The sequence below is a fragment of the Anabas testudineus genome, chromosome 6 (assembly GCF_900324465.2).
Source record: "Anabas testudineus chromosome 6, fAnaTes1.2, whole genome shotgun sequence".
Lineage (NCBI taxonomy): Eukaryota > Metazoa > Chordata > Actinopteri > Anabantiformes > Anabantidae > Anabas > Anabas testudineus.
Genome location: NC_046615.1, coordinates 6,726,427 through 6,752,842, shown reverse-complemented (window position 1 = coordinate 6,752,842; position 26,416 = coordinate 6,726,427). Strand labels below are relative to the sequence as shown.

Here is a 26,416-nt window from a genome sequence, read left to right as displayed (position 1 = left end):
GTGGAACCATTTTAACAATGAGCTACATATGCTTTTTATATTTTTTATGGAGAAATAATATCCAACAGAGACGACAGAAAACAAAACCCAACACATAACCTGTTTTGATGTATCTAAAAGGTTATCTAACAACAAGAAGTAACTGTATTTTTATTTGTTCAAGTATAACCCATCCTTTATTAGATGTCTCGCCATAATCTTTCTGGCAAAACTAATGAGGTGTTTCTGTATTTAAAGGCATATAGTGCTCATAATCAAATAAGTCAATTTGTTTCTATATTCAAATCTGGCATTTACTTAACTGCATCAAAAGCGCTGCATAAATATGCTTATATATTTAGAATTTACTGCATTTAATGGCAAGGCAAAGTCAATAAAAAAAAAAGTCAATATTTCCTATGTCAAAACTTTTCAAAACTTTTCATACGACTGTTCATCATATCATCAACTAATAGTAACTAATAGAAACTTCAGAAAAGTCAGTATATTTGACAAAATGAACCCCATCAAATATCTGAATATTTAAATAATGTGTCAGGCTTCATAATGTTAATAAATTCATTGACTTTCATTTAGATTTCACATATTGAAGTGTTGTCATTCACTGAACTCTGAGCAGAAAAAATGTACTTCCTTTTGGCCATACACACATTTTAAAAGGCTTTAATTATATGTTGGATTTCCCATACTTGGCCAGAGCATTCCTGTATCAGAAGTCTTTTATTTTTTATCTCCAGACATCTTTTTGTCTGTCTGTTCTTCAGTTCTTTGCCCTGAAATAAAGAGAAGAAGAAGAATCAGAGTAGTTACCTATATAATACTCAGGAAGCCACAGTGCAGAGTCACCCTGAACTTTTATAATCTGTAACTGACAGATACTCTTTTTACAACATCTTCGGTAACTTTAACAAAATAGTTTCATTAATAGATTATCTTGTGGTACCTGAGTGAAGTCCCAGTATATCCCCATTCCTTTCTGCAAAGCCTCTTTGCAGTTGTAAAGGCCAGGCTCACTTTCTTTATCACTGCTGTCAGTTAAACACCGGTTGTCATTGTACTTGTGGGACTTGATCCCGCCAATGTAGAGCTCACCAGTCTTACGATAATAGGTCATCTACAACAAAGACTGAGGTCAGAAAGCAGATTGGGCACTAACGTGGGCCATTAAGATTTCTGAGTAATTGCGTTGTATTGTGAATCTTGACACGTCACTTACTTGTGGCCCATAGTAGTAGCAGCTGTAGGCGATAGGTGTGTGACCTGGCACGGGGCCTTGGTCTATGCACATGGTAGCGTTAACATTCTTCATCTGTCAGTGGGTGAATTAATTGTTTTGTCAGTGGAACTTGTTAGAAGTGGATCATAATAATACACAAGTTAATGTGACAAGACATCTGGAAAACACACTGGAATACTAACATGCAGAAAGCAACAGGTAAAACTAAACTTACTCCACCGTAGGCAAGTAGGTTGTCCCAGGGATCCAACTTAGGATACACGTTTTCCAGGTACCATTTAAAAGGTTTACAGTTCAACCTCTCTCTGAGTTTCTTCCTCTCAGATATATCTCCAATGTCAATTCCATGATTCTACAAAGGCAAAACGTTTGTCATAACTAATTTGTCAAACTATAACTAAAGAAAAGCTTTTTATTATGAGCTGTTGAGTCTTTTCAGATCAGTTTTCAGATGATACTTGATGAAAGGTATACATGATGGTATGATGTCTAGTCAATACCTCAAATGGTAAGTTCCAAGCCAAATTGATGTTGTGTTTGTATTCATCCATCCAGATCTCAGCTACTCTCAGGGCATTCCTTTTCATGGCAGGACTCAAATCTGGCATGTAGGGTTTGTGGCTTCTCTCAATGTGGGCGATCTTGGAGCATGGAACTACTTCAATGCTGCCACCACATGTCCACACCTACCATGATCAACAATTAAAAAACTTACTTAACTTAATACTACTCAGTAAAATGGAATCAAGACTGGTCCAACAACTATATGTAAGTACAAAGCATGAGTACAAACAAAGGTCAGGAGCAGCTAAGAACAATGACAATGTTTTGAATCTGTGGGCAGCATGGCCACGTCATACACAAATGAAAGAACTCATATTATGTCCCCTTTTGGAGCTTAAAATAGGTTTCAATGTCCACAAATTGTACCTGTACATTAATACATACAAGTAATACATACAAATACATTCTACTGGTTTGGGTGCTCTAGCAAAAAAACAATAGCAGCAGTGTTAGTAAGACTTAGGTCTTTGGCTGATACCCAGGTTTAGGTCCCAGACAGTCAGAATGAGTCTTTCTCCGAGCTTTAGTCTTGAAATGAATCCAGCAACCACAAATGGTCGAAACATTAATTGTAAGGTTCAATGCCACCTAGAAGACCCCGGCTGCTTCCTCATAAGAATTATAATATCACATTTTATTAACAGCAGTGACACACAAATGACTCGGGTGAACGTCATTACATCTGGCACAAACGTCTACTTGGACTCACCCTTAAACGTATTGGAGGACGAGTCTAGACAGACATGCATGTAAAGTGAAACTTACAGAGCAATAATTCTTGTTACACTTGTTAGATAGATGCAGTGTACTCACGCGAATTCCCAGCTCAACATTTTCTCCACCATACACTTTCATTCCTTCGTCGAGGACTCCAATCTCCCCTAGAAATGTTCTATCGGCAACTAGGATTCCCATGACGGATGGACTCCTGGAAAAAAAAAGAGCTGTTCCTATTGTGCATCTTTTTCATATTAAACTACTACATAACTACAGCTGTTTAATCATCAAGGACAGTTCATTATCCCTGATGAAATTACTGAGACCATGTTGTTTTCTTTATTTCTAAATCAGAACATGATTGATTGGACTGTAACTTACTTCCCAGGCAGTGAGTCATCTTTCAGCTTATAATACTCAGGTGAAAAACCCTCGTACATGCACCACAAAGCCCAGTCGAAGGCGTGTGCTGCTGGCCTGTATTTGGTAACAGTGAGGTCATCAAAGTTGACTCTGTCGAACACAGGGGACACCACCACTGTCCGGTCGCCTTTAATTTGTGTCAGCAGAGGTTCGGCCCTGCATGAAGGGGAAAAAGGAGGGACATCAGCTTATGGAGCCTTTAAACCCCCCCCCCCCCCTGGAAGTTTTATCCTTTTATTGACATTATAAATCACTCATGCTCAATAAAAGTTGACGACATTTCAGAAATGTGAAAAGTGAAAACAGGTTTCTACAAAGTGATGTCAATTAGATAAAAATATAAAAGGGGAAATCAGTGTTTGCATTAATATTCACCCTCTTTAAAATGACTGACCTAATCCAACGCAGGTCCAAAATACTGCTAATACCAGCCAAATATCCCAGAGTTTTTTTTACTGAACATCATTTCAAAAACAGCTTGTTTGCACAATTATCATCATGTCTCTGTTCTTGTACAAGAGCCGTAAGCCCTGACTGCACCAGTGGGGCTGCTCAGTGGATTGAAGATCAGACTGTGGTTGTTCTGAGATCAGACAGTGGTTACACTGGGCAGTTGCAAATGTGTGTAACTGTGTGGGTGTAAATGGTGTGTTACTATCAGCCAAACAGTCCTGGGTAAACAAAGGACAAAAAATGGGGCAGCTTGTCTCTGCAGTCACAAGGGAGGTGTGGATACTTCCCAGAGTGAAATTTCAGAACTGTGTAGATATACGACTTTGATATGAGCAGTGCTGTTGGTAAAACTAATAACATTCACATTAAGGAAATAACAATTAGGTCATTGAAAATTAAAACTTGAACATTTATTAAAGTAATATATCAGTGACTGAAGATGTTACATGAATAGGGTCTAAGTGTAAAATAAGTACAAAGCCATATTCTTACCACTTCTCATGGACTTCTATGTGTGCGTCCAGGATGGCCACCACGTCAGCTGTAGCAGCCCTCCACCCAGACGCTCTGGCGGAGGCGAGCCCTTGCTGCTCGGTGTGTCTAACCCTGATGAAACGAACTCTTGGGTTCTGCTGCTCAAGGAACTTCACGTACACGTCAAGGTCCCCCTTCAAGTTTTCTGAATGGAAATGAGAATGAGGGAGTTTGTTTTGAGATTGTGGGAGAACAGATTTGACAGATTTTACTAGAGCACGTTCAGATGCTTCCACACTGACTTAATATATAGCCATTTAGTTCCACATCACCACTTTACAGCACTGAGATCTTGAACCATGGTACTACTTTGTGCAAAAGTCCATGTTCTTACTGTACCTGTGTCTGATTGAAATGGCCAAATCTGACCACAAACTATTTACAGTAGCTTGTGTGTTATTAGAACTGTCTTTTTTAACATGAACTCTAACATTAGAAAAACTATTTTACTTTTTAAAATGGCATTCTGCTGTGTCTGCAGTGCAACCAACCATTAGAACTGTTGTCATCCACCATTATTATCTCCTTCAGGACGTCTTTAGGGGTGCGGTCGATGATGCTGCGCAGTGCTCTTTTTAAGACAGACAGGGCTTCGTTCAGGTAGATCAGCACCACTCCAAGACTTGGCAGGTCCTTTGGGTAACTCTTTTTCACACATCTAAATCACGTCAAGAGAAAGGAGAAGTAAATAATGAACAACAATGTGGGTTGACTCACATGACTGTGGGTTATGTGGAGCGTTTTCTTTTTGTCTCTGGATGTGAAGTGGATCTACAGGTTTGACATATCAAATAATCACGTCCATTGTACCTTGGATCCCTGGTATCTGGGAGAGCTCGATCTAGAGGGAGGCGATCGCTGAGAAAAACGTTGTATCCATACTTCTGAAACAGCTCCTGTGCCTCTTTTTGGTCGTCCTCAGATAGATTCTCCCCCCACGTCTTGAACAGGGGCGAGTTGGGGAAGACTTTATCGGGCTTTTTCTCTTCCGGGGCCTTCTTTTGGTCCTGGATCTTTACATCACGTTGCTTGTTCTGTTCTGGCTGCGGATTTTTTGGGATCTCTTCAGCTTTTCTCTGTCTGTCATCTTCGAGCATTTTCTGCATGGCATCCTGCTTTTTCTCAAAAGCTCGCACTATGTTGTCTTGAGAGATGTGAGAGATCAGGGAGAGAGCAAAACGAGCCACAGGCGTTACCAATGTTGTGCAGAAAATAATTCAGTAGCTGACGTGAGACTTTTATGTAAGAACAGGGATAAAACACATGAACAGTTTGACATAACCTGTTTTGCCAGACATACACCTGGACATGTTACAAACTAATTGTGCTATAATTCAATGAAAACCTGTTTCTATTATCTTTAATAAAAGACAACAAACAAAATAGCAAACATATTATTATTATTATTATTATTATTATTATCATCATCATTATTATTATTATTATTATTATTATTATTATTATTATTATTATTATTATTTTATTATTATTACAATAACGTGCCTGAAAAGAAATTAGGCTGTAAGGTGTCTTTCTCTATTCTGTGGTTTGGCAGAAACCTTTATGGAAACATTTGGTGTTATTATATATGTTATAATAAAATAAAAGTCTGGCCATCTTGACATCAAACTACATGCCAGCATCATCTTTGCTGCAAGTTTTTTCAGAGAGATCTCCATCAGAGGACAGGTGAATCATTTGGCACAACTCACTCAGGTTGTTGAGACTCTCCCGCAGGTCAGACAGACTCCTGCTCACGCGCGGTGAGTCCTCCTCTCCTCCGGTCCACACTGTCATCACTTGTCCTCTATTGAGCAACGTGGCCATGCAGAAGAAGAGCCCGATGCCCCCCAGTAAGAGGACAGGCCTCTTGAACCACAGTGCTCTCATGGTGACGGTAGCGCACCGACTGAGATCCACGACGCAATAAACCTGCGGATCACACGACAAACGCGCATCGGCAACCAGCAGACTGCTGGACTGATGCGTTTAACGCCACAGGCGAAGCAAACACATGCTGCTTCCTTTTTCTTCCTTTGCACTAACACTGAGTGATCACTAGAGGTGAGGTCGACCTGTTGCGCCGCTGCCTGCAGCGCAGCGTTTGCGGTTGCAGTTGCGTTGCATATGTAATGTGCTCGTTGGAAACGCCTTGCCATCACCTCGGGAATGAAAGTGGCAGTGCCACAAACAGGGACACCAGCATGCTGTATGGAAATGCATGAGTGGTGTTACCGTTTTGCATTTCTCAGGTGAAAATATTGTTTCTTGTTTGTGTTGTTGCAGATTAGTAATAAACAAAACCACCTGCTGCAGCAGTCAACATTTCAGGAAGGAGTCAATCTGTTCTCCACCAAACTCACAATTATCGACAAGCATCCAAAACAGCCCCGGCCTGTCAGGTTTTTATTGAACACACCCAGAGAACATATAGGTTACTGTAAAGAAGTGAGTGAAGGAGTGTTTGAATGACTTTAATGACAGGTTGGCAGCTTGTTTGTTTGTGCTGTACTGGAAAAACATGTAGAGTTCACATTTTTACTGGATGCTGCGTACAGTAGCACCTAGAGGTGCACGAGAGGTGTTTTCCAGGTACCATTTAAAAGGTTTACAGTTCAACCTCTCTCTGAGCGGTACAGTGCACCTTTAGGATCAGATAAGCCTAACGTACCATTGGAACATGTGCAAATCAACATGATAACCAGAGACTTGCATGTCTTCAGAGTACAGCGCACACAAATGAGGGAGCTGTATAATAAAATCACAAAGGGAGCATTCACATTCATTCTTGAATCATGAGACAAACAGGTTAGGTGAACTGCAGACCTTTACTTGCCTGTAGCTGTGAATTTGTTTGTCTGACACACTGATTTTTCTTCTTGTATTCTCTCATTTGCATATTTGTGCTTTGTTAGCAGTGCTGCACACAAGATAAGATCTGAGAAAAAGGACAAAGACAGTCGCTCGTGGTACGAAAACGCACAAAAAAACATTACAAATAAAACGGCTCTGTCCACTGCACGGCTGAGTGATTCAGCTGGACACTGTTAATCCCCGCTGTGATGAGTTCACGGTCTGCGTGGTCGCAGCAATGCCGTTGAGAAGCATGATCATGATTTGATGATTTAATTCAAACTCAGTCTTTCTGTATTGCCTGTGGTTCTTGCTGTTGGTGTGATGTACAGTCTAACCACGCAGATGTAAACCATCATACAGAAAGTTAACTTTGATGTCGGTAAATGATACATGCTTTGTATGACTAATTGAATTAACTATCACTGGTAATATCCATAAAATGTACATTATACTAGAAGTGAACACAATGAACATGACACATGTCAAAAAAGCTTGATATTTCCTTTCTTCTGTGTCTGGTGTTTCCTTGTCTGTGCTCTGTACCTGTGTGTATTTATGCCTGTGTATGAGTATACATATTTATATATGCGCTGCATATGCTCTTATCTGTGTATGTTTTCATATGTGTACGTTTTATAAATACGTTATCGATGTGTGTACATGTGTATGCTTGCTCTTGGTGACTTGTTTCTAATGTTATATGGCACTTTATACAACATCTGATGTTTTTCAATGTGCTTATATAGGTGTAAAGTAACCTGAGTTGACCTGAGCAGGAAACACACGAGTGATCAGATTTTTCATGTCTGGCATGCGTCCAGTATGTGAACCAGGATGAGCTCTCAGGAAACATTCTGCAGGGTGAAAACCCTTGGTGAAGCAGCTCACACCCTGAGTAGTTGGAACTATTGTTATTGTTTTCTTAGGTTGTGTTGTTCTATTTCCATTGCATTCTTAATGCTTTTCATTTTTGTGCATTAGTCTCAAAGTCTTAAACTCGCTCTTAAGAAAAGTCTCATCCATGACATGTTCTTAATCCGCAGATCTGCTTCTGCCTTTGTTCTTTCGTCGGTTTGGATTGAAAGTCTTGCTCAGCTGAGTGATAGCTCGTCAGTGAAGCAGAGCAGAGAGTATTTAATAGTAACTAATGATTTGTTAAAATATCTTCAGTTGCTTTCTAACGTTTTGTGACACCCCTGATCACGAGGATCCTCTCTCTCACTCTTTGCTCTAACAATACAAATGTATTCTTCTAGAAAATGACATGTAATCTGAAAACATAAAAAGAGTATTTGTGACATATTCAAAATAAATTTACCGTAGGAGGAGAATACATCAGTACACTGGTCAGTTACTGTGTGTGAAATCATTGTGGACTCCACCGCAGTGATTGTGGTGAAGACAGAAGCTGACATGGCAACACAACGCTATGTGGTCTTGACTTGGTGTTCTTACCTGATTCTTCCTTTCTCCATCTCTACCCTCCCCTCTCCCTCTTTGTGCTGTCAACCAAAAGGAAAAGCTCCTTTTCTTTTCTTGGTATGGTGGTTTACCACTGTTAAAGGTGCATGCTGCCAACAGCCACTGTGCATCATGTGGTGTAGTTTGTATCATGACATAATAAAGAATACTGGCTATTCTCTACCAGTCTAACGTTAATCATCAATAATACTTTTATTCAAGTGTTTGAATGAATCACTTTTTCTCTTTTTAGTGCTAGGTTGCACAATTGATCCAAACTTTAGTCTCATGATAGTTAATTCAAACTGATTTTATTTGCAAATAGTTAAAAAAAACTTTCATCAATATTCAACAATAAAATATTCTGTGATTTTTCAGATAAATAATCAAGATTCAAGCAATTTTATATCAAAATAATTGGATACGTACATGGGTCTTTCTATTTAGTTGGATAATTGATAACTATCAAAATACATTTTCTTTAACATGGTAACACTTACATTCACAAAATCACTATTATCTGCTTGTGCAAACCCCTTTAGGTAACTTGATCCATTCTGAAGAAACAAACAAACAACAACAACAACAAAATCCCCAAGGCATCATTGTTGTACGGGTTAGACAAAGTTTGCAGTTTTGTATAATTCATACTGTGACATCTGCACGAATCTCCAGTGTGCAGCAGTATTAATGAATACTTATCACTATTGAATTTCACCTGCAAGGGCACTGTCATGGTGCCAGTTTATCCAATCTCAATATCATTGGCGGTTATTATTTCCAAATGTGACACCACCACAGCACCAAAGGGGTTGTATAAACAATCTTATAAATCTGATGACAAATCTGAAACCACTGTCTGTTCACAGGTCACTTTATCATTGGAAAACACAACATCAGCTGCCTCAAAACAGGCATTTAGGTAAGTCCAGAAAAGTTAGAGATGACTCAGTTTAATGATGTAAGACCACCAGTCCCAGTGCAACAGTGCGAGTGTAATTACATTAAATATTGTCCTAAACATTGTCCTCATACAATATTCTGATAAGAACATTCAACATCCCACAACGGAGCAGAGCAGGCCATTCAAATACTTTAAAATGGTTTAATTATGTTTTGAATTTCCCAAACTTGACCAGAGCATTCCTGTATCAGAAGTCGAGCATTTTTAATCTCTAGACATCTTTTTGTCTTTCTATTCCTCAGTTCCTTGCCCTGGAAAAGAGAAGGACGTTGTCAGAGCATTTCATCAACATTCAAACACGATACTAACTCAGTAAATGCATTATAATCTGTATGGCTACCCTAAAACTCAACTTCCATCAGAAGATAGACAAACATTTTGTTCACAATTTTATTGACATATTCTTTTTAACAACATCTTCAGTAATTTTAACAAAATAGTTTCATTAATAGATTAGCTTGTGGTACCTGAGTGAAGTCCCAGTATATCCCCATTCCTTTCTGCAAAGCCTCTTTGCAGTTGTAAAGGCCAGGCTCACTTTCTTTATCACTGCTGTCAGTTAAACACCGGTTGTCATTGTACTTGTGGGACTTGATCCCGCCAATGTAGAGCTCACCAGTCTTACGATAATAGGTCATCTACAACAAAGAATGAAAGCAGATTCGGAAATTATTTGTAGGGAATTAACAGGTTTATAATATTTCTGAGTAATATGTACTTATATATAATTATGAATCTTACTTGTGGCCCATAGTAGTTGTAGTAGAGGAAGCAGGTGTAGGCGATAGGTGTGTGACCTGGGCACGGGGCCTTGGTCTATGCACATGGTAGCGTTAACATTCTTCATCTGTCAGTGGGTGAATTAATTGTTTTGTCAGTGGAACTTGTTAGAAGTGGATCATAATAATACACAAGTTAATGTGACAAGACATCTGGAAAACACACTGGAATACTAACATGCAGAAAGCAACAGGTAAAACTAAACTTACTCCACCGTAGGCAAGTAGGTTGTCCCAGGGATCCAACTTAGGATACACGTTTTCCAGGTACCATTTAAAAGGTTTACAGTTCAACCTCTCTCTGAGTTTCTTCCTCTCAGATATATCTCCAATGTCAATTCCATGATTCTACAAAGGCAAAACGGTCGTCATAACTAATTTGTCAAACTATAACTAAAGAAAAGCTTTTTATTATGAGCTGTTGAGTCTTTTCAGATCAGTTTTCAGATGATACTGCTGGATGAAAGGTATACATGGTGGTATGATGCCTGGTCAATACCTCAAATGGTAAGTTCCAAGCCAAATTGATGTTGTGTTTGTATTCATCCATCCAGATCTCAGCTACTCTCAGGGCATTCCTTTTCATGGCAGGACTCAAATCTGGCATGTAGGGTTTGTGGTTTCTCTCAATGTGGGCGATCTTGGAGCATGGAACTACTTCAATGCTGCCACCACATGTCCACACCTACCATGATCAACAATTAAAAAACTTACTTAACTTAATACTACTCAGTAAAATGGAATCAAGACTGGTCCAACAACTATATGTAAGTACAAAGCATGAGTACAAACAAAGGTCAGGAGCAGCTAAGAACAATGTTTTAAACTTTATACTACTTAGTAGAATTATATAACAAGAGTTGGACAAACAACAGCCCCCCCCCCCCCCACCCCCCACATTCAATTATAAAATGGTTGAATTATTGAACAACCAAGAGAAAAAAGTCAATAATATTCCTGTGTGCTGGGCTCTGAGCATGACCAAAATGCAGGTGAGCTGCGGTTTGTGCTGCACCTGAACGCCTCCTGGCTCATGCTGTGCAGCTGCTGCATTTTAAGATGAAATCAGAGCTTCTCTTTATGAAGTTTAACAGGGTTAATACTTGTACTTGTTGAATAGATGCAGTGTACTCACACGAATTCCCAGCTCAACATTTTCTCCACCATACACTTTCATTCCTTCGTCGAGGACTCCAATCTCCCCCAGAAACTTCCTGTCAGCAACCAGGATTCCCATGACGGATGGACTCCTGAAGACAAAAGATTTCAAGTGTTACTATTGAAATTGTTATAATTTAATGGCAAAACAGTAAACATGGTACAAACAATATGATAATGACATAAACCAAACAAAATGCAAGGTGCTAGTGTGTGTGTGGCAGTCCATGTGCAGAGTGTGTGTCAATCTGTTGGGTGGCTCCAAACTGCACCATGATAGAGGTACATTGGATGATAGCAGAAAGCGCTTGATACATTTCTGTTTATTATACATCGCTATTACCATAAAGCTACAGAGCTGTAATAAAATAAATACAGTTGTTTTAATTATTTCTAAATCAGAAGACGATTGATTTGACTGTAACTTACTTCCCAGGCAGTGAGTCATCTTTCAGCTTATAATACTCAGGTGAAAAACTCTCGTACATGCACCACAAAGCCCAGTCGAAGGCGTGTGCTGCTGGAACATATTTAATAACAGTGAGGTCATCAAAGTTGACTCTGTCGAAGACAGGGGACACCACCACTGTTCGGTCCCCTTTGATTTGTGTCAGCAGAGGTTCGGCCCTGCATGAAGGGGAAACAGGAGGAGAGAAGGTTCACACAACACTGCATCAAATGATTTTTGGGGTTTTAAGGTGTCACTGGGCCTCGTTCACCAATATCTTCCCATGGATTTTATTTTGTCCATCTATAATGGATTTCTGCTGTACCTGGAGAACGGCACACAAACTGTCTAATCTCCTCTGGCTTATCAGGAAATCAGAAATGTTTTCGCTTTCTTCTTGCAGGACTCATTAACAGGAGTGTTTCTATGTGCTGTGGATCAGCGCCAGTCACCGCAGTCAAACAGGTGGAGCATATCTAACCTTTTTGTCAGGAATGGTGGACTTCCCGTGCACTTTGTTTGTAAGCAAACATGGGCGTAGCTTCTGAAATGTGGACTTTTGGCTGAAAAATGAGTACTCATGCTGAGTTTGCACACTTTTCTACCTGGCTGCCATGGTGCACTCGTTTGCACTCGCCCTCCCCTGCTCACCACCACTGCTGTGTCCTTGTGCAATTGAGTTAAGCCCTGACTGCACCAGTGGAGCTGCTCAGTGGATTGAAGATCAGACTGTGGTTGTTCTGAGATCAGACAGTGGTTACACTGGGCAGTTGCAAATGTGTGTAACTGTGTGGGTGTAAATGGTGTGTTACTATCAGCCAAACAGTCCTGGGTAAACAAAGGACAAAAAATGGGGCAGCTTGTCTCTGCAGTCACAAGGGAGGTGTGGATACTTCCCAGAGTGAAATTTCAGAACTGTGTAGATATACGACTTTGATATGAGCAGTGCTGTTGGTAAAACTAATAACATTCACATTAAGGAAATAACAATTAGGTTGGTGAAAATTAAAACTTGAACATTTATTAAAGTAATATATCAGTGACTGAAGATGTTACATGAATAGGGTCTAAGTGTAAAATAAGTACAAAGCCATATTCTTACCACTTCTCATGGACTTCTATGTGTGCGTCCAGGATGGCCACCACGTCAGCTGTAGCAGCCCTCCACCCAGACGCTCTGGCGGAGGCGAGCCCTTGCTGCTCGGTGTGTCTAACCCTGATGAAACGAACTCTTGGGTTCTGCTGCTCAAGGAACTTCACGTACACGTCAAGGTCCCCCTTCAAGTTTTCTGAATGGAAATGAGAATGAGGTCGTTTGTTTTGAGATTATGGGAGAACAGATTTGACAGATTTTACTAGAGCATGTTCAGATGCTTCCACATTGACTTAGTAAAACGCAAAGCAGACACACAACATGTTGAATCCTGAAGAGGAGCCATGGTTCTGATCATACAAAATACCTCATGTTTAAACCACAGGATTCATTTCATCACAAAGGTTTTGTTGTAAAACTAATTTTAACATTCAGGTTATGTTGGGGATGTACCTAATTTGGAATTGAACTTATACTGAAAGTAGAATTGTATTGACTTATGGTCTAAGTTAGAAACACCATTTAGTAAATATAATAAGAATATGAGCAGTGGCATCTGCAAAATAAATCCCATGTTTGAAGCCTATAAATACTAGACAAACCTTTGTTTATCTCGTGTTTGCACAATCTGATCCTTTTGTAACCAACCAACCATTAGAACTGTTGTCATCCACCATTATTATCTCCTTCAGGACGTCTTTAGGGGTGTGGTCGATGATGCTGCGCAGTGCTCTTTTTAAGACAGACAGGGCTTCGTTCAGGTAGATCAGCACCACTCCAAGACTTGGCAGGTCCTTTGGGTAACTCTTTTTCACACATCTAAATCATGTCAAGAGAAAGGGGAAGTAAATAATGAACAACAATGTGGGTTGACTCAGTTATGTGGAGCGTTTTCTTTTAGTTTGTTGTTTGTGTGAAGTGAAATGTCCAGTTTGACATCATATGAATTAATCACGTCCATTGTACCTTGGATCCCTGGTATCTGGGAGAGCTCGATCTAGAGGGAGGCGGTCGCTGAGAAAAACGTTGTACCCATACATCTCAAACAGCTCCTGTGCCTCTATTTGGTCGTCCTCAGATAGATTCTCCCCCCACGTCTTGAACAGGGGCGAGTTGGGGAAGACTTTATAGTGCTTTTCCTCTTTGGGGGCCTTCTTTTGGTGCTGGATCTCTACCTGACGATGCTTGGTCTGTTCTGGCTGCTTTCGGACAGGCGGAGCTTTTCTCCGTCTGTCATCTTCGAGCATTTTCTGCATGACATCCTGCTTTTTCTCAAAAGCTCGCACTATGTTGCCTTGAGAGATGTGAGAGATCAGGGAGAGAGCAAAACGAGCCACAGGCGTTACCAATGTTGTGCAGAAAATACTTTGCTGAACTGAAGCTTTTATGTAAAAATTATTTAGTCAATTGTCAGGTAACAAACAACATTGAGATTTATGTTTTTCTTCTGTTCATTGATTCTGTATGAGGAGACATTTTATTTATCTCCAATGGAGAAAACAAACTATATAAACTACAAAATATTATATTAATGACAGTGGCAGGACAGTAACTTACATCCCAGACATTACATCCACTACTACACCTCACCGCAATGTTTTTTAATATAAGCAAATATTTCCTTGTCTCCCTTCATAGTGACGAACTAAACCCCAAAACAACAAGGAGACAGAATATTGTGGACACATCCACTAAAGGAGGAAGAATAATCCATGTCTCTACTCACTTAGATTGTTGAGGCTCATCTTCAGGTCAGAGAAAATCCTGCTCATGTGTGGCGAGTCCACCTCTTTACCAGTCCCCACTACACGTTCATATCCTCTCTTTAGATATATGCCCATGTAGAAAAGGAGCCCAATGCCCCCCAGTATGAGGACCGGTCTCTTTGACCACACTGCTCTCATTCTGATGACAGTGAACTGACTGAAACCCCAGCAAGAGAATAAAACTTCAGACCACATAGCATACTCATACTCACACAGCCACAGGAATACAGGAATAAACATCTCATATGTTGAGTGAGGCATTTAGGTGTCTCTACACGCTTCTGGATTGCTACACGGAATAAACATTCATTATTGCAAAAATAAGGTGTGGTTGCTTGCACCACAGGAGGCATGAAAAGACATGATGCACTCAGTATGATGTGAAACAGACATGTCTATATAGTCCTTCACAGGTCTCTTGAAACTTGTAATCAGTCAGTCTGCCTGTTTAAAGGGTGAAAAGTGGTCACTGTGCTATCATGGTGTGTACCACACTGAACATGGACCACAGAAAGCTAAAGAGAGAGTTGTCTCAGGATATTAGAAATAAAAAACAGATAGACAAACATGTTAAAGGTAAAGGCTGTAAGACCATCTCTAAGCAGCTTGATGTCCCTGTGACTACAGTATAATGTCCATGGGACTGTAGCCAACCTCCCAGGTCGTGGCCACAAGGGGAAAATTGATGACAGATTGAAGAGGAAGGAAATACAGATGGTAACTAAAGACCCCAGAATAACTTCCATGGAGATTAGAGGTAAAATGCATCATGCATCTCATAAAACAGAGACACTTTTTTGATAGCACTTTGCTTCGATGTTTTTCTCCTTGACTTAGATTTTGTTTTGCATGCCTTGTTCCTCACTTGTAAGTCGCTTTGGATAAAGGCGTCTGCCAAATGACTACATGTAAATGTAAATGTAAATGTAAAATCCAAGGTCAAGCTTGTAGGAGAATGTCCCCTGGACAGATGAGACAAAACTGGAACTTTCTTGACAAGTCACATCAGCTCTATGTTCACAGACGCACAAATGTAGCATACAAAGAAAAGAACACTGTACCTGGGCTGCTTTGCTGCATCTGGCATATGGTGTCTTAAATCTGTGCAGGGTACAATGAAGTATCAAGACTTTTAAGACATTCTGGAGCAAAACGTGCTGCCCAGTGTCAGAAAGCTTGGTCTTTGTCACAGGTCGTAGTCCTCCAACAGGACCAAGAATAGCTAAGAACAAATCATTGGACTATTCTATGAGTACTGCTCTAAGTCACATTAAAGATCTGTGGAAAGGACTGAAACATGCAGTCTGGAGAAGGCACCCTTCAACACTAAGAAAACTGGAGCAGTTTGCTCATGAGTAGTGGGTCAAAATACCTGTCGACAGGTGCAGAAGTCTCACTGACAGTTACAGAACTCACTTGATCGCAGTGATTATTTCAAAAGGTTGTGCAAAAAAATATTAAGTTGAGGGTACCACCATTTTTTATTCATTTTATCCATTTATTATTACTTTTGTCAGTATCAAGTTATTTCAGTGGCCTTTGTGGGTTTTTCTTTGTTTAAAGGTACCAGTACCAACAATTTTGTCCACATCTGTACATTTATTTGCACAGTGAGCAGAGCACTAAAAATTTGTGATGAGATGCTGAAGGGTCCAGCTCTGTCCACTGCACCGCTGAATGATGAGCTTATAAAAGAAGCTTGTTCCCTGGGCGATCTCCAGACATCTCTGCGTTCCTTTGTTTCTGATCGCTCCACCCTGCAAAGGTTTGATCAAGAAAAAGTTTTACAGTACGACTGGAAGTTGTGTAACTTACAAAACAATAGATTCAAGCACCAATGTTCAGGATCGGAACAGTTCAAACTTTCTATTTAACATTTAAATATACACTGTGGATGGATTCTGACTGACTTGTTTAAGATAATGTCTTACTTGCTTGAAGTCCCAGTGCATATGCATCTTATTTTGCTTTGCTACATGACACTCCTGCAGGGCGGGGGTTATTGCCAGAGCCTGGATCAACCAGGCAGCGGTTCTGACTATACTTGTGAGATTGAATCCCCCCTATGATGAGTTCACTGTCTGTGTTGTAGTAACAATGCTGGTAGAAAAGATAAACCATGATTCAATGTTATATTAATATTTATCATCAGTTCAGGCTCAGTTTTTTTTCCTTTCTATTTTACCTGTGGGCTTTGGAAGTGGCACCCATACAGGATGGGGACGTTTCCAGGGACGACTCCCTGGTCCACACAATACTGTGGGAAACGGGTGTTCTGCAGCTGTACAGTCAGGGACATGGTGTGGAAGTTATACATCTTGATTGCAGACATAAGTAGATCAGGTATGTAAATAACAGGGTTCCAGGTTCACTAATACAGTACAATGCTTAACAATGGAATGGGTAAACATGCTACTTACCCCACCATACCCCAGGACGTTATCCCATGTTTCCAGACTTGGATAAACATTGTCCAGATACCACTTGAAAGGTTTACATTTGAGATTTTCTCTGAGCTTCCTCCTCTCGGACACATCGCCAATATCGATTCCATGACCCTGTGTGTCATACTTCATGTCAGATGGTGCGCGAACAGCTAAATCTTTGGTGATGGTCTATATTCATCTACACAATGCATCTCAGATTTAAAAAGGCTTTAAAAACAAATGTGGAAACTGTGTCTTCAATGACAGCTTTAAATATAATACTTATCACAGGTATAACATTAACATTGAAGGTATGCATAATCTTTACAATACTGTCAACAGGCTTTTTCACAACATCAGCATTCGAAACAATAATGATGACGATGCCTCTGGTCTACTCAGGTGTCCAATAGAAAAATTAACCATCTCGAAAATGAAACTGCTAAATGCTAAATTTAGCCTTCATCCATTTCATTATTTAGCTTTGCTGTTCTTCCTGTCAGATTGTCTGACTTAACATTCATGCCTCTTGGCACTCTGCCCTGCACACAAACAGGGATCAAATAAAAGGAGCCTACGCCTCTTCTAAAAAAACAAAACAAAACAAAAAAAATGGAATGAATTAATCAAAGTCTGTTCACTTCGGTCACACAGAAAAATGTATTCACGGTTTTACATCTGTTGCTTTTATATTAATGTCCTTGACATCGTAATACAACAAACAAAGGAGCTCTTCTTTCTTACCGTTGCCACTGTTGTCATCATGAATTATTTCACATGCCTAATTATCTTAAAACAAGATAGGCTAGTATTAATAGAAGCACCTGTTGTGCAAGTAAAGATCAGACAGAGGGCAAAAAAAAAAAGTATAAATCGGCTTTTTTTAAATAAAATTAGAGCTGGGAAACGTACTTTATGTCAGCTAAATCCCATCAAATATTGTAAAACATGGGAAAAGCAAGGAGGGTAAGCAGCTCTGGTAAAATCACCAGCTTGGTAATGATGACACTCCTGGGCTCATGTTGATGATTGTAATTTGTGTGAAGATACATCACTGGCTGTTTTGCACAGACTTCAGCGCAGATCAGCGGCATCAACCAGATAAACAAGGCGCGTTCATGCTCGTGCATGATGAGCAGCATTTCTGAACAACAAATGTGTTCACATCCACATGGATGGATGGATAATAATAATGCAATGAAGCAGTATTTCATTGAGAATGGGATGTAGTGAGCTTTATCAAATATACACATATCAAATAACGTTGCAAGAAAAAGAAAGTGAACTATTTTCAGTTTCCTGGTTTTTCTGCATAACTTCCTCATAAAATGTGATCTGAAAACATCATCCCAGATGTGAAGTATGGTGGAGAGACGGTCATGATTTGGGGCTGCTTTGCTGCCTCTGGACCCGAACAGCTTGCCATCGTAGAGGGGAAAATTAATTCCCAAGTTTTTCAATTTATTCAAAGGGAGCCCAGCCTTAAACATCCTAAAAATGTGGCTGAGCTGAAGCAAGTTTGACAAAGAAAGATCCAAAGTTCTACAGGAAGCACTTGCTTGAGATTGTTGTTACCAAAGGTGGCTTAACCAGTTATTAAAATACTCCACTCTGTATGTGTAATGGGAGTGTCCAATAAAGACATGACAAATTAATACACTATTAATACACAACAGTGTTTTATTAGCTTAGAAATATTGTGTTTTGATGAAATTATGATCAAATTTCGTGACCAATTCATGCAGAAAACAGGGAAATTGAAAGTAATTAACTTTATCTTGCCTTTGCGTATACTAAAAATAAACTTCACAAACAAAGATGAATCATATCAACCTTCAGAGGGATGTTCCAGGCAATAAACACATTCTTCTTGTAATCGTCCAACCAGATTTCTGCAACCCTCAGGGCATTTCTTCTCATGGCAGGGCTGAGATCAAGTGCATATGGTTTATGTGCCCTCTCAATGTGAGCTACCCTGGAACAAGGAACAATCTCGACACTTCCTCCACATAGCCACACCTGAACAGTTGGGAAAAGTGAAAAGTGATTGTGTAACTGTAAATCAGGGTGTGCATGTGTGGCTCCCTCAGCTGCTGTGGCTACTCACATGAATCCCAAGTTCAACATTTTCTCCTCCATAAACTGTCATTCCACCATCGAGCCCACCGATTTCTCCAAGGAAACCTCTGTCTGCTGCGAAGATTCCCATAAGAGAGGGACTCCTGTGTGGAACCAAAGTACAGTAACAGTGCAACTAGTACTGGTCTTAACGCATTTCACAAATTTCCTAGGAAAAGATGGAAATATTAGTCTCTAAGGCTGATGGAAGTGAAGCAGAAGTCCAGAATAATAACTCAACAAGGAGACTGTAGAGGTTTTTAGACAGCAGATTTCACCTCTACAAAACTGAAATAAGAAGTTTAGAAGAGACAACACCGTGATGTAATTAACCTACCTGCAAGTACCTGCTTTGATAAATGTGTAAATACAGATTCTGAGATAATAATAATAAATATTACCCCAACGCTGTAACAGGTGGCAGTAACCCATATTAACCGGATTAGGTACATTTTTGTTTGTTCCACGTACTTTCCAGGCTGCGATTCATCCCTCATCTCAAACCACTCTGGACGAAAGGATTCGTACCGGCACCACAATGCCCAGTCAAAGCCATGAGAAGCTGGTATGTACTTTTCCACATGTAGGTCATCAAAGTGGACCTTATCGAACACAGGAGACACCAGCACTGTCTTGTCAGCTTTGATCCTGGCCAGCAAAGGTTCTGCCCTGCAGAGGACACCAAAATAAAAGTACATCAGGAGAGCCGAGCATCTGCGTGGGATCATAACAGGACCTTAGGACAGTGAAGGAATATAACTTGAATGATGCCCTTAATTTGAAAGCTGTATGTACCATCCCACTGTGACTTCAATATGCGCGTCCAAAATGGCCACAGCATCAGCAGTGGCTTGCTCCCAACCTGACATCCGGGACTGGGCCAAGCCCATTTGTCGCGTGTGCCGCACTTTCTTTATGAGTCCAGGCCTCTCTGTGTGAATCTGATCTATGTAGTCTTGTATGGGTTTACCAAGGTCATCTGAAAAAGCCATCCACAGTCAAGCAGCTGGAAAAACTGGGTTAGAGGGTGACAAGCAGCCCAGGAGATGCAGATGAGGATCAGGTAGGTCAACACCTTAAACTTACTGTACGTGCTGCAGTCATCCACTAGAATGATTTCCTTGAGCAGGTGCTTTGGGGTGTGGGTGATGACACTTCGCACGGCCCTCTTAATAACAGAAAGAGCCTCATTTATGTAGATGAGTACCACGCTGATGTCTGGCAGGTCTTTGGGATAAGTCTTCAGCAGACACCTGAATGGGGTGACCTGCAGTCAGCTGGCTCTGAAGCAACTGTCATTATTATACAGAGTTAATAGAAAAGTTACCTGTTGTCTCTCATGTCTCGGAGCTCTCTGTCTAGTGGCAACCGGTTGCTCAGGAAGGCATTGTATCCATAAATCTGAAACAGACCTTCAGCCTCCTTTTGGTCCTCTTCTGACAGGTCATTCCCCCAGTGGGCAAACAGTAAGGAGTCTGGAAATAACTTTGGCACCACGGGCTTCTCTCTTTTTTTAAACACGTGTGTACCATTTTCTCGGCGCACATTTGGAAAATGCTCAGCGATGGGACTCTTTTGAGCGGATACTTCTATGAGCTTTTCTTTGGTGGATTTTGTTCATGAAAAGAGAGACAAGACTTAGATTTTAAAATACAGAAAAAGCAGGTAGACATCTGCTGTGAAATCAGCTTTTTTTTTTTCCTTGTGATTTCTCACTTGCAATGTACACACAGGTGTGTTTAAAATGTGTATCCTGTTTCTTTTCTGGTTCTGGTAGGATTTAAAAAGCCTCGGGACACTCCCTCATGTTTCACTTCATTTGAAGGTGTAAAATGAATTTAGAGTATCTGAGACTCAATTGACCCGGTGCACATTTGGTCATATTGTATCAGTTGTTGTGTTCTGCTACAGCGTGCTTGAATGTTTGCAAATCCTTTAGAATTTCCTCTATTTCTCCACCAACTCATGCAAGCCCTAAAACTAAATAGAGGAAACCTGAGATAAAAATAGAAACGTGACAAGTTGACAAAATATAGCAACAATCCCCAGAGAAACGGAGTGCTGGTGTAAGTGAAGCTCCATATGGTTCAGCTTCTAAACTTTAACAGTAAATATGCATCATCTGTTTAAATGTTAAAGTGATAGTCGATTATACAAATTGGATCTAACTTATTTTACCATATCTAGGCTAGAGGACTCTTGCTTGCACAGGAATACCCAGGTGTAAAAGCACATGTTCCTGTTTAGGTCCTTACATAAGATGATTAAAATGGTACTCACCCAGTTTATTTAGGTTCTGTTCTATCCTGTCCAACTGCCTCCTCATAACCTCTCGATCTGCAACTACTTCTGGAGATTTCCCTGATCTCCAACTTGCGATCATGTAGATAATGATATATATTAAAAGTAAAAAAGCTCCAGTTACTATAGATCTCCGTGTGTATGTCTTCATTCTGTCCTCTGTACTGTACCTGCAACTCCTTAGAGTTCAGGTTGTGCAATAAAGCTCCTTATCTGACAGATAACAGCTCCTAACATATTCACCCTTAATGACTGTGTTTCAACAGTGTTGATGATTGATTACACTGACCCAATAATGACAAACAACCAGCAGCAATAATGAATGGACAGGTGAACGTGTGACACTCTCAAACACTAAAGGAGGTATAGTTTAATGTAAACTAAATATTAGGCACGCCTCTGCATATGGCAGTACAGTCCAACTGCACGCCAACATCATTACAATCCCTAGTGGTGCTTTAGGGACCCTAATGTCAAAGTCTAAAAAAAAAAAAACCCACTAAAAACAAGAAGGATAGAGGATAATTTTTATTTATGTACACAAGTTAAAGACAAAAGGCAGAGGTACTGAGACCCTCTGGCAGCACTGGTGATGTTAAATTTCTCATCCGGTAGTTTAATAGCTGACAGTCTTGGCTGGTTTTGCCTCATTCAGGTCAGCCTCCAGGTAACGGAATCGGCGGTGGCGACGCAGAATCTCAATTGCCTTCTGTTCTACAGTGGAAGCAGTGATACCGAGATCCTCCAGACCAGGAAGTCCTGGATACTTCATGTCTGTTGTGTGAAACTGGAAAAGTGCAGCACAGAATCATGAGCTATAAATGTGTCTACTGTTGGTAGAGGCCCCATAGAAGTGAAAAGTTGTTCCAAAATCTTGGTTTTCTTACCCTGTCCACTTTATCTGGGGTTATCCAGGGCTCAAATGGGCTCATTGAGAAAAACCGGGAAGCAAGGCTAAAAAAAACAACAACATTGAAACAGAAGCTATCACCAGTGTGCGGTGTCACTGTAGAGCACAGAACAATCTTTCAGTGTGTGTTAGTATAATACACTGCTCGTCCAAAAAAACAATACAACACCCTGAACAAGTCATTTAATTTTAACTGATGCAGTGAGTAGCTTCTCATTTCTTAAACAACCAGGTTGGAAGACACATCCTGTGGTCGTAGAAAAGATGTTAATCTGTTTCAGAAGGGTCAAATTACTGACATGAATCAAGCACCAAAGAATGAGGTCAGCTGACTACCTGAATATACTGAATGACCAGGTTATTCCATCTATGGATTATTTTCCTCCCTGATGGTACGGACATATTCCAAGATGACAATGTCAGGATTCATCAGGCTCAAATAGTGACAGAGAGGTACAGGTAGCGTGATATATCATTTTAACACATGGATTGGCCATCAGGGAGTCCAGATCTAACATAACTTTACTAACTTAAAGATTCTCAATGGGGTTACCACTAAGAATCTTTGGGTTGTGCTGGAGAAGACTATGCAGTGATCAGACTCTCCCATTATCAATACAAGATCTTTGCAAAAAATGAATGCAACTCTGGACGGGAATAAATGTTGAGACATTGCGGAAGCTTATAAAAACAATGTCACTGTGATAGCGTGCTGTAACCATGACAGACACAATAGAATGACAACAGACATGAGAAACTTACTGGTAGAGAGGGCGGGGAAGTGGGTAGGGCATAAAAGGTCTGTGTGCCACAGCATAGATGTACTCCACCAGGTCGTGAAGGAGGTAGCGGTTGGGACTAAACAACAAAAAACATCCAGGAAAAATGCTGCTATTTAAATCTTTGCTGACGTGACACAGAGACAATACATAAGTCATGGACCAACACAAACTTTTCATACATTCCATACAAGCAGCTCTACCTATGTTTGTCATATTGTTTTACACTATCTTGATATAAACTTTATTGAATCTTGAACAGGTCTTTTGAATGATGACAACTTACCCAACTAATGCATAGGTCTTTCCATTAGCATCAGGATCTCTCACAGCATTGATGATGGCCTTAGCTACATCCCCCACCTGAAGGAGGAAAGAGAAAAGTGAAGATGGATTAATAAGACAGCTTCACGTAGGTGCTGACAAGGACTGAAAAGGCTAACAAGAACGTAGCTTCACACATTAAAATTGGATTTACGTTTGTTTTTTTAATCAAGTTTAAATCTATTATTTTAATCTATTATAAAGGTAAAATATGAAAAGCTCCGGCTGTCAAACATTTTACACGTACATGAACAGGCTGCTTCACAGTCTTCTTCCCCAGGGCAATAAGTGGAATAGCATTGCCAAACCAGCGCATGTCTGAAAAAGGAATAAATGACACATGACACTGTCATTGCATTGTTAGTACCAAAGGGAACATTTTCAACAGGATAAAAGATTAAGACAAACAAAAGACGTTTAGCTGACAAGTGAAACATCACCATTCACAAACAACACGCCCTTCATGTTTGTGTTTCCACTCAATGCAATAAAAACAATACAATAAAATAATAGCTTTTATTATTTCATAATGACTTCTTACTTGCGTAGTGATTGAAGAATTTGTCCTCTCTGCCAAACATCTCGGACGGCTTCATGATGACGGCATCAGGAAACTCATCTCTTACTGCTGTCTCTCCTACAGCCTATAATTAGTAAGATATGTTACACACAATGATCAACTACATTCATACACATTGAGCTTCTTTACACTTTGAAGCACCCAACACTGGCTGAACTGGCTTTTTCTCAGTTGGAGAGATATTAAGTATATAGAGAAAATGGTTCACTACCTTGTTTCTCAGATATTTGGACGGGCTTGTTATGTCAGCATTGAGGTGAGACATGTGGATGAACTTTGTGATGCCGGCCTCTCTGGCTGCCCTGGCAATTTGCTGAGGGATGGTCACATAAACATCCTCAAATCGATAGTTCCTTTACACAAAATTAGGGGAGAAGAGTTACATTTAAATGCTTACTTACTAAACCATGCATGCATAAACACAACACAAATCAGATGTTTTAGGACATTTCTTTCAGGCTCCAAGTATACCTCGTCTCCCACTCTCTGCCCACTAGGTTGATAACCACATTAGAGTGCTCTAAAGCACGTTTGATGGAGTCCTTGTCCCTGGCATCCCACTCCTGCAATATGAGCAAGGATAAACAAGAAAATATTGTTTCATTTAAGGCTCTAAATAACTGAAGGCATACAGATGAATGATTCCAATGTTGACTGGTTCAGTCAGGTACATGCACATCTGTGTGTATCCTACCATGAAAATGAGTTGTCCAAGATCACCCATGGGCCTTAAGTACATGATGTCATACTGATCACAGCGGTGAGGAATTATAATCTGGGAGCCAATCCGACCTGCAAATAATCAGTAAATAAATACTGCACATCTTTGCATCTGGAATCTTATCTTGATTATTGAGTACAGGAGGTGTTATCTACAAGTAATATATCATTAAGAAAATAATATAAAGTAACTATGATGAGCACAACAACATCATCCATGCTCAATTTTCTAAACTCACCCAGCCTATTAACAACATATCGACCCAAGAAACCGGTGGCACCAAACACTGTGGCTGCTATTCCACTGGAAGAAGACCGTCCTCCTTTTCCTTTGGGAATAAGGGCATGGTGCAGCTTTCTCTGCTGGACTGTGGAGACTGATGAAGCATACTGTATGGCAGATGAGCAGCTGCCTATTAAAAGGAGAGGAACATAGCTAGTATTAAAACAGCATCAATGTAAAAATGTTAGGACCTGCAGTCCTGCAATATAGCCTGCATTCAAAGTTAAGTGTCAACATTCAGTAAGGTTTTTGCACGTTTGAAACAAGGCCTCTTGGAAGACTTTGAAATACCTCTTTTGTTGCAGGTCCTCTTGTGACATTACATGCCACTATTTGTGCATATTTATTGCTTTTCGTTGTTATTTTTTTCTTCACACTGTGCATAAACTTATTCTAGACTAGACAGTGAACTGTAGAATAAATCTATGTATGCAGCTACCAGGTAATACAGGTCTTTACAGAATCGGCAAAAGAAAAAAGTAATTTCGCTGGATTATAATAAATAATATCCGCAGATGTAAATTCTGTCTGCAGGCAGGACATGAGATACCACTAACTGAGCGTCACCGTTTAGATGAATGTTGTTAGCATCGTTTACAACACACAAGTTAGTCAGATAACTAACTACGTTACTATACTAGCAGAGTAAGTTCAGCAGCACATTGTGAGGGAGGTTTAGTAGTTATGTTCAACATTAACGTTTTAAATGAGTCTCATTAATGGACGTCACGTCACGGTTATCAGTGGTACGAATAGTGACCAAGGTTTAGCCAAACTAAACTCTTTATCTTTTATTTATTATGCAAAAAATGATACACTGATATAGATGATCTGGAATCTAACGCCATCCAAAATGTTTTAAAGGTCCAAACGTGAGCTACCAGTTGGCTAATGTTTTTGCTAGCAGGTGATTAGCCGAGCCGGTTAGCAAGGTCACACAAACCGAGTGTATGGCTTAAATGTAGACTGCGCCAAAGCTGAGATGGCATACACGTAAAAATCAGCTATATTATACGTTATGTTATATGTGCATATGCAGTGGCCACTGTCTGACGCTACTCACTTGATATCTTTGGAAGGACACTCGCAGGACGGCTAACCAGCGCCACGGTCGCCATCTTTCCGACTACGGCGAACCGTGTGGGCCAAAAGAGAAGCACGTCACATTTCCGACAGCGAGTGAGTTTATGGTTAATTATGGTAAATGTAGTTTATAGATTTAAGGAGTTTCTGAAGACATACAAATCTATCCAAAGTAAATAAGAGTACACATGAGAAAGTAAATAAGAGTACACATGAGGCTTTTTGATATGTGATAAATGACTGGCCTTATATGCAATTTATTAATTATAGTGGAATAGGCTGTTTCTGCAGGTCATTGCAATTCATAGTGTTTATACAGTAATTAAACACATCACACATCTTTATTAATTTATTTTTTTAACACAATCCACACTTTGTCCAAGTGGCAAATAGAGCACTCTTCTTATACAGTCAATGGCAATATTAGTTGATCTATTAT

At 40.1% G+C, this 26,416-nt stretch overlaps 2 protein-coding genes and 2 pseudogenes across 2 annotated transcripts; all 4 read right to left on the bottom strand.

Annotated features, from left to right (window-relative positions):
• Positions 1-417: 417 nt before the first annotated feature.
• Positions 418-5,995, bottom strand: LOC113165316 (probable polypeptide N-acetylgalactosaminyltransferase 8). Its single transcript, XM_026364720.1, has 11 exons — positions 5,641-5,995; positions 4,739-5,072; positions 4,420-4,586; positions 3,887-4,073; positions 2,900-3,097; positions 2,615-2,729; positions 1,738-1,923; positions 1,452-1,589; positions 1,217-1,309; positions 944-1,114; positions 418-773 (listed from the first exon to the last, which is right to left on the bottom strand). The coding sequence occupies exons 1-11, from the start codon at positions 5,816-5,818 to the stop codon at positions 654-656; spliced, it is 1,887 nt and encodes a 628-aa protein (XP_026220505.1). The 5' UTR covers positions 5,819-5,995; the 3' UTR covers positions 418-653.
• Positions 5,996-8,681: 2,686 nt separating this feature from the next.
• Positions 8,682-14,712, bottom strand: LOC113165350 (annotated as a pseudogene).
• A 1,310-nt stretch (positions 14,713-16,022) lies between these two features.
• Positions 16,023-21,449, bottom strand: LOC113166037 (annotated as a pseudogene).
• Positions 21,450-21,811: 362 nt separating this feature from the next.
• Positions 21,812-26,059, bottom strand: ndufa9a (NADH:ubiquinone oxidoreductase subunit A9a). Its single transcript, XM_026364568.2, has 11 exons — positions 25,958-26,059; positions 24,851-25,024; positions 24,586-24,683; positions 24,363-24,454; positions 24,103-24,244; positions 23,853-23,955; positions 23,559-23,629; positions 23,274-23,350; positions 22,971-23,066; positions 22,186-22,252; positions 21,812-22,085 (listed from the first exon to the last, which is right to left on the bottom strand). Exons 1-11 carry the CDS (start codon positions 26,010-26,012, stop codon positions 21,915-21,917), a joined length of 1,146 nt encoding a protein of 381 aa, XP_026220353.1. The 5' UTR covers positions 26,013-26,059; the 3' UTR covers positions 21,812-21,914.
• Between the last annotated feature and the right edge of the window lie 357 nt (positions 26,060-26,416).

Excerpts from the sequence above, each read along its gene's own strand:
- LOC113165316 (XM_026364720.1), bottom strand. The coding sequence starts at position 5,818 with ATGAGAGCACTGTGGTTCAAGAGGCCTGTCCTCTTACTGGGGGGCATC. Across the intron at positions 1,310-1,451 it reads ACCTACTTGCCTACGGTGGA|ATGAAGAATGTTAACGCTAC; the intron begins GTAAGTTTAGTT and ends ACCCACTGACAG. Across the intron at positions 774-943 it reads TATACTGGGACTTCACTCAG|GGCAAAGAACTGAAGAACAG; the intron begins GTACCACAAGAT and ends TCTTTATTTCAG.
- ndufa9a (XM_026364568.2), bottom strand. The coding sequence starts at position 26,012 with ATGGCGACCGTGGCGCTGGTTAGCCGTCCTGCGAGTGTCCTTCCAAAG. Across the intron at positions 24,455-24,585 it reads TTGGACAACTCATTTTCATG|GAGTGGGATGCCAGGGACAA; the intron begins GTAGGATACACA and ends CTCATATTGCAG. Across the intron at positions 23,067-23,273 it reads AAGACCTATGCATTAGTTGG|TCCCAACCGCTACCTCCTTC; the intron begins GTAAGTTGTCAT and ends TTTGTTGTTTAG.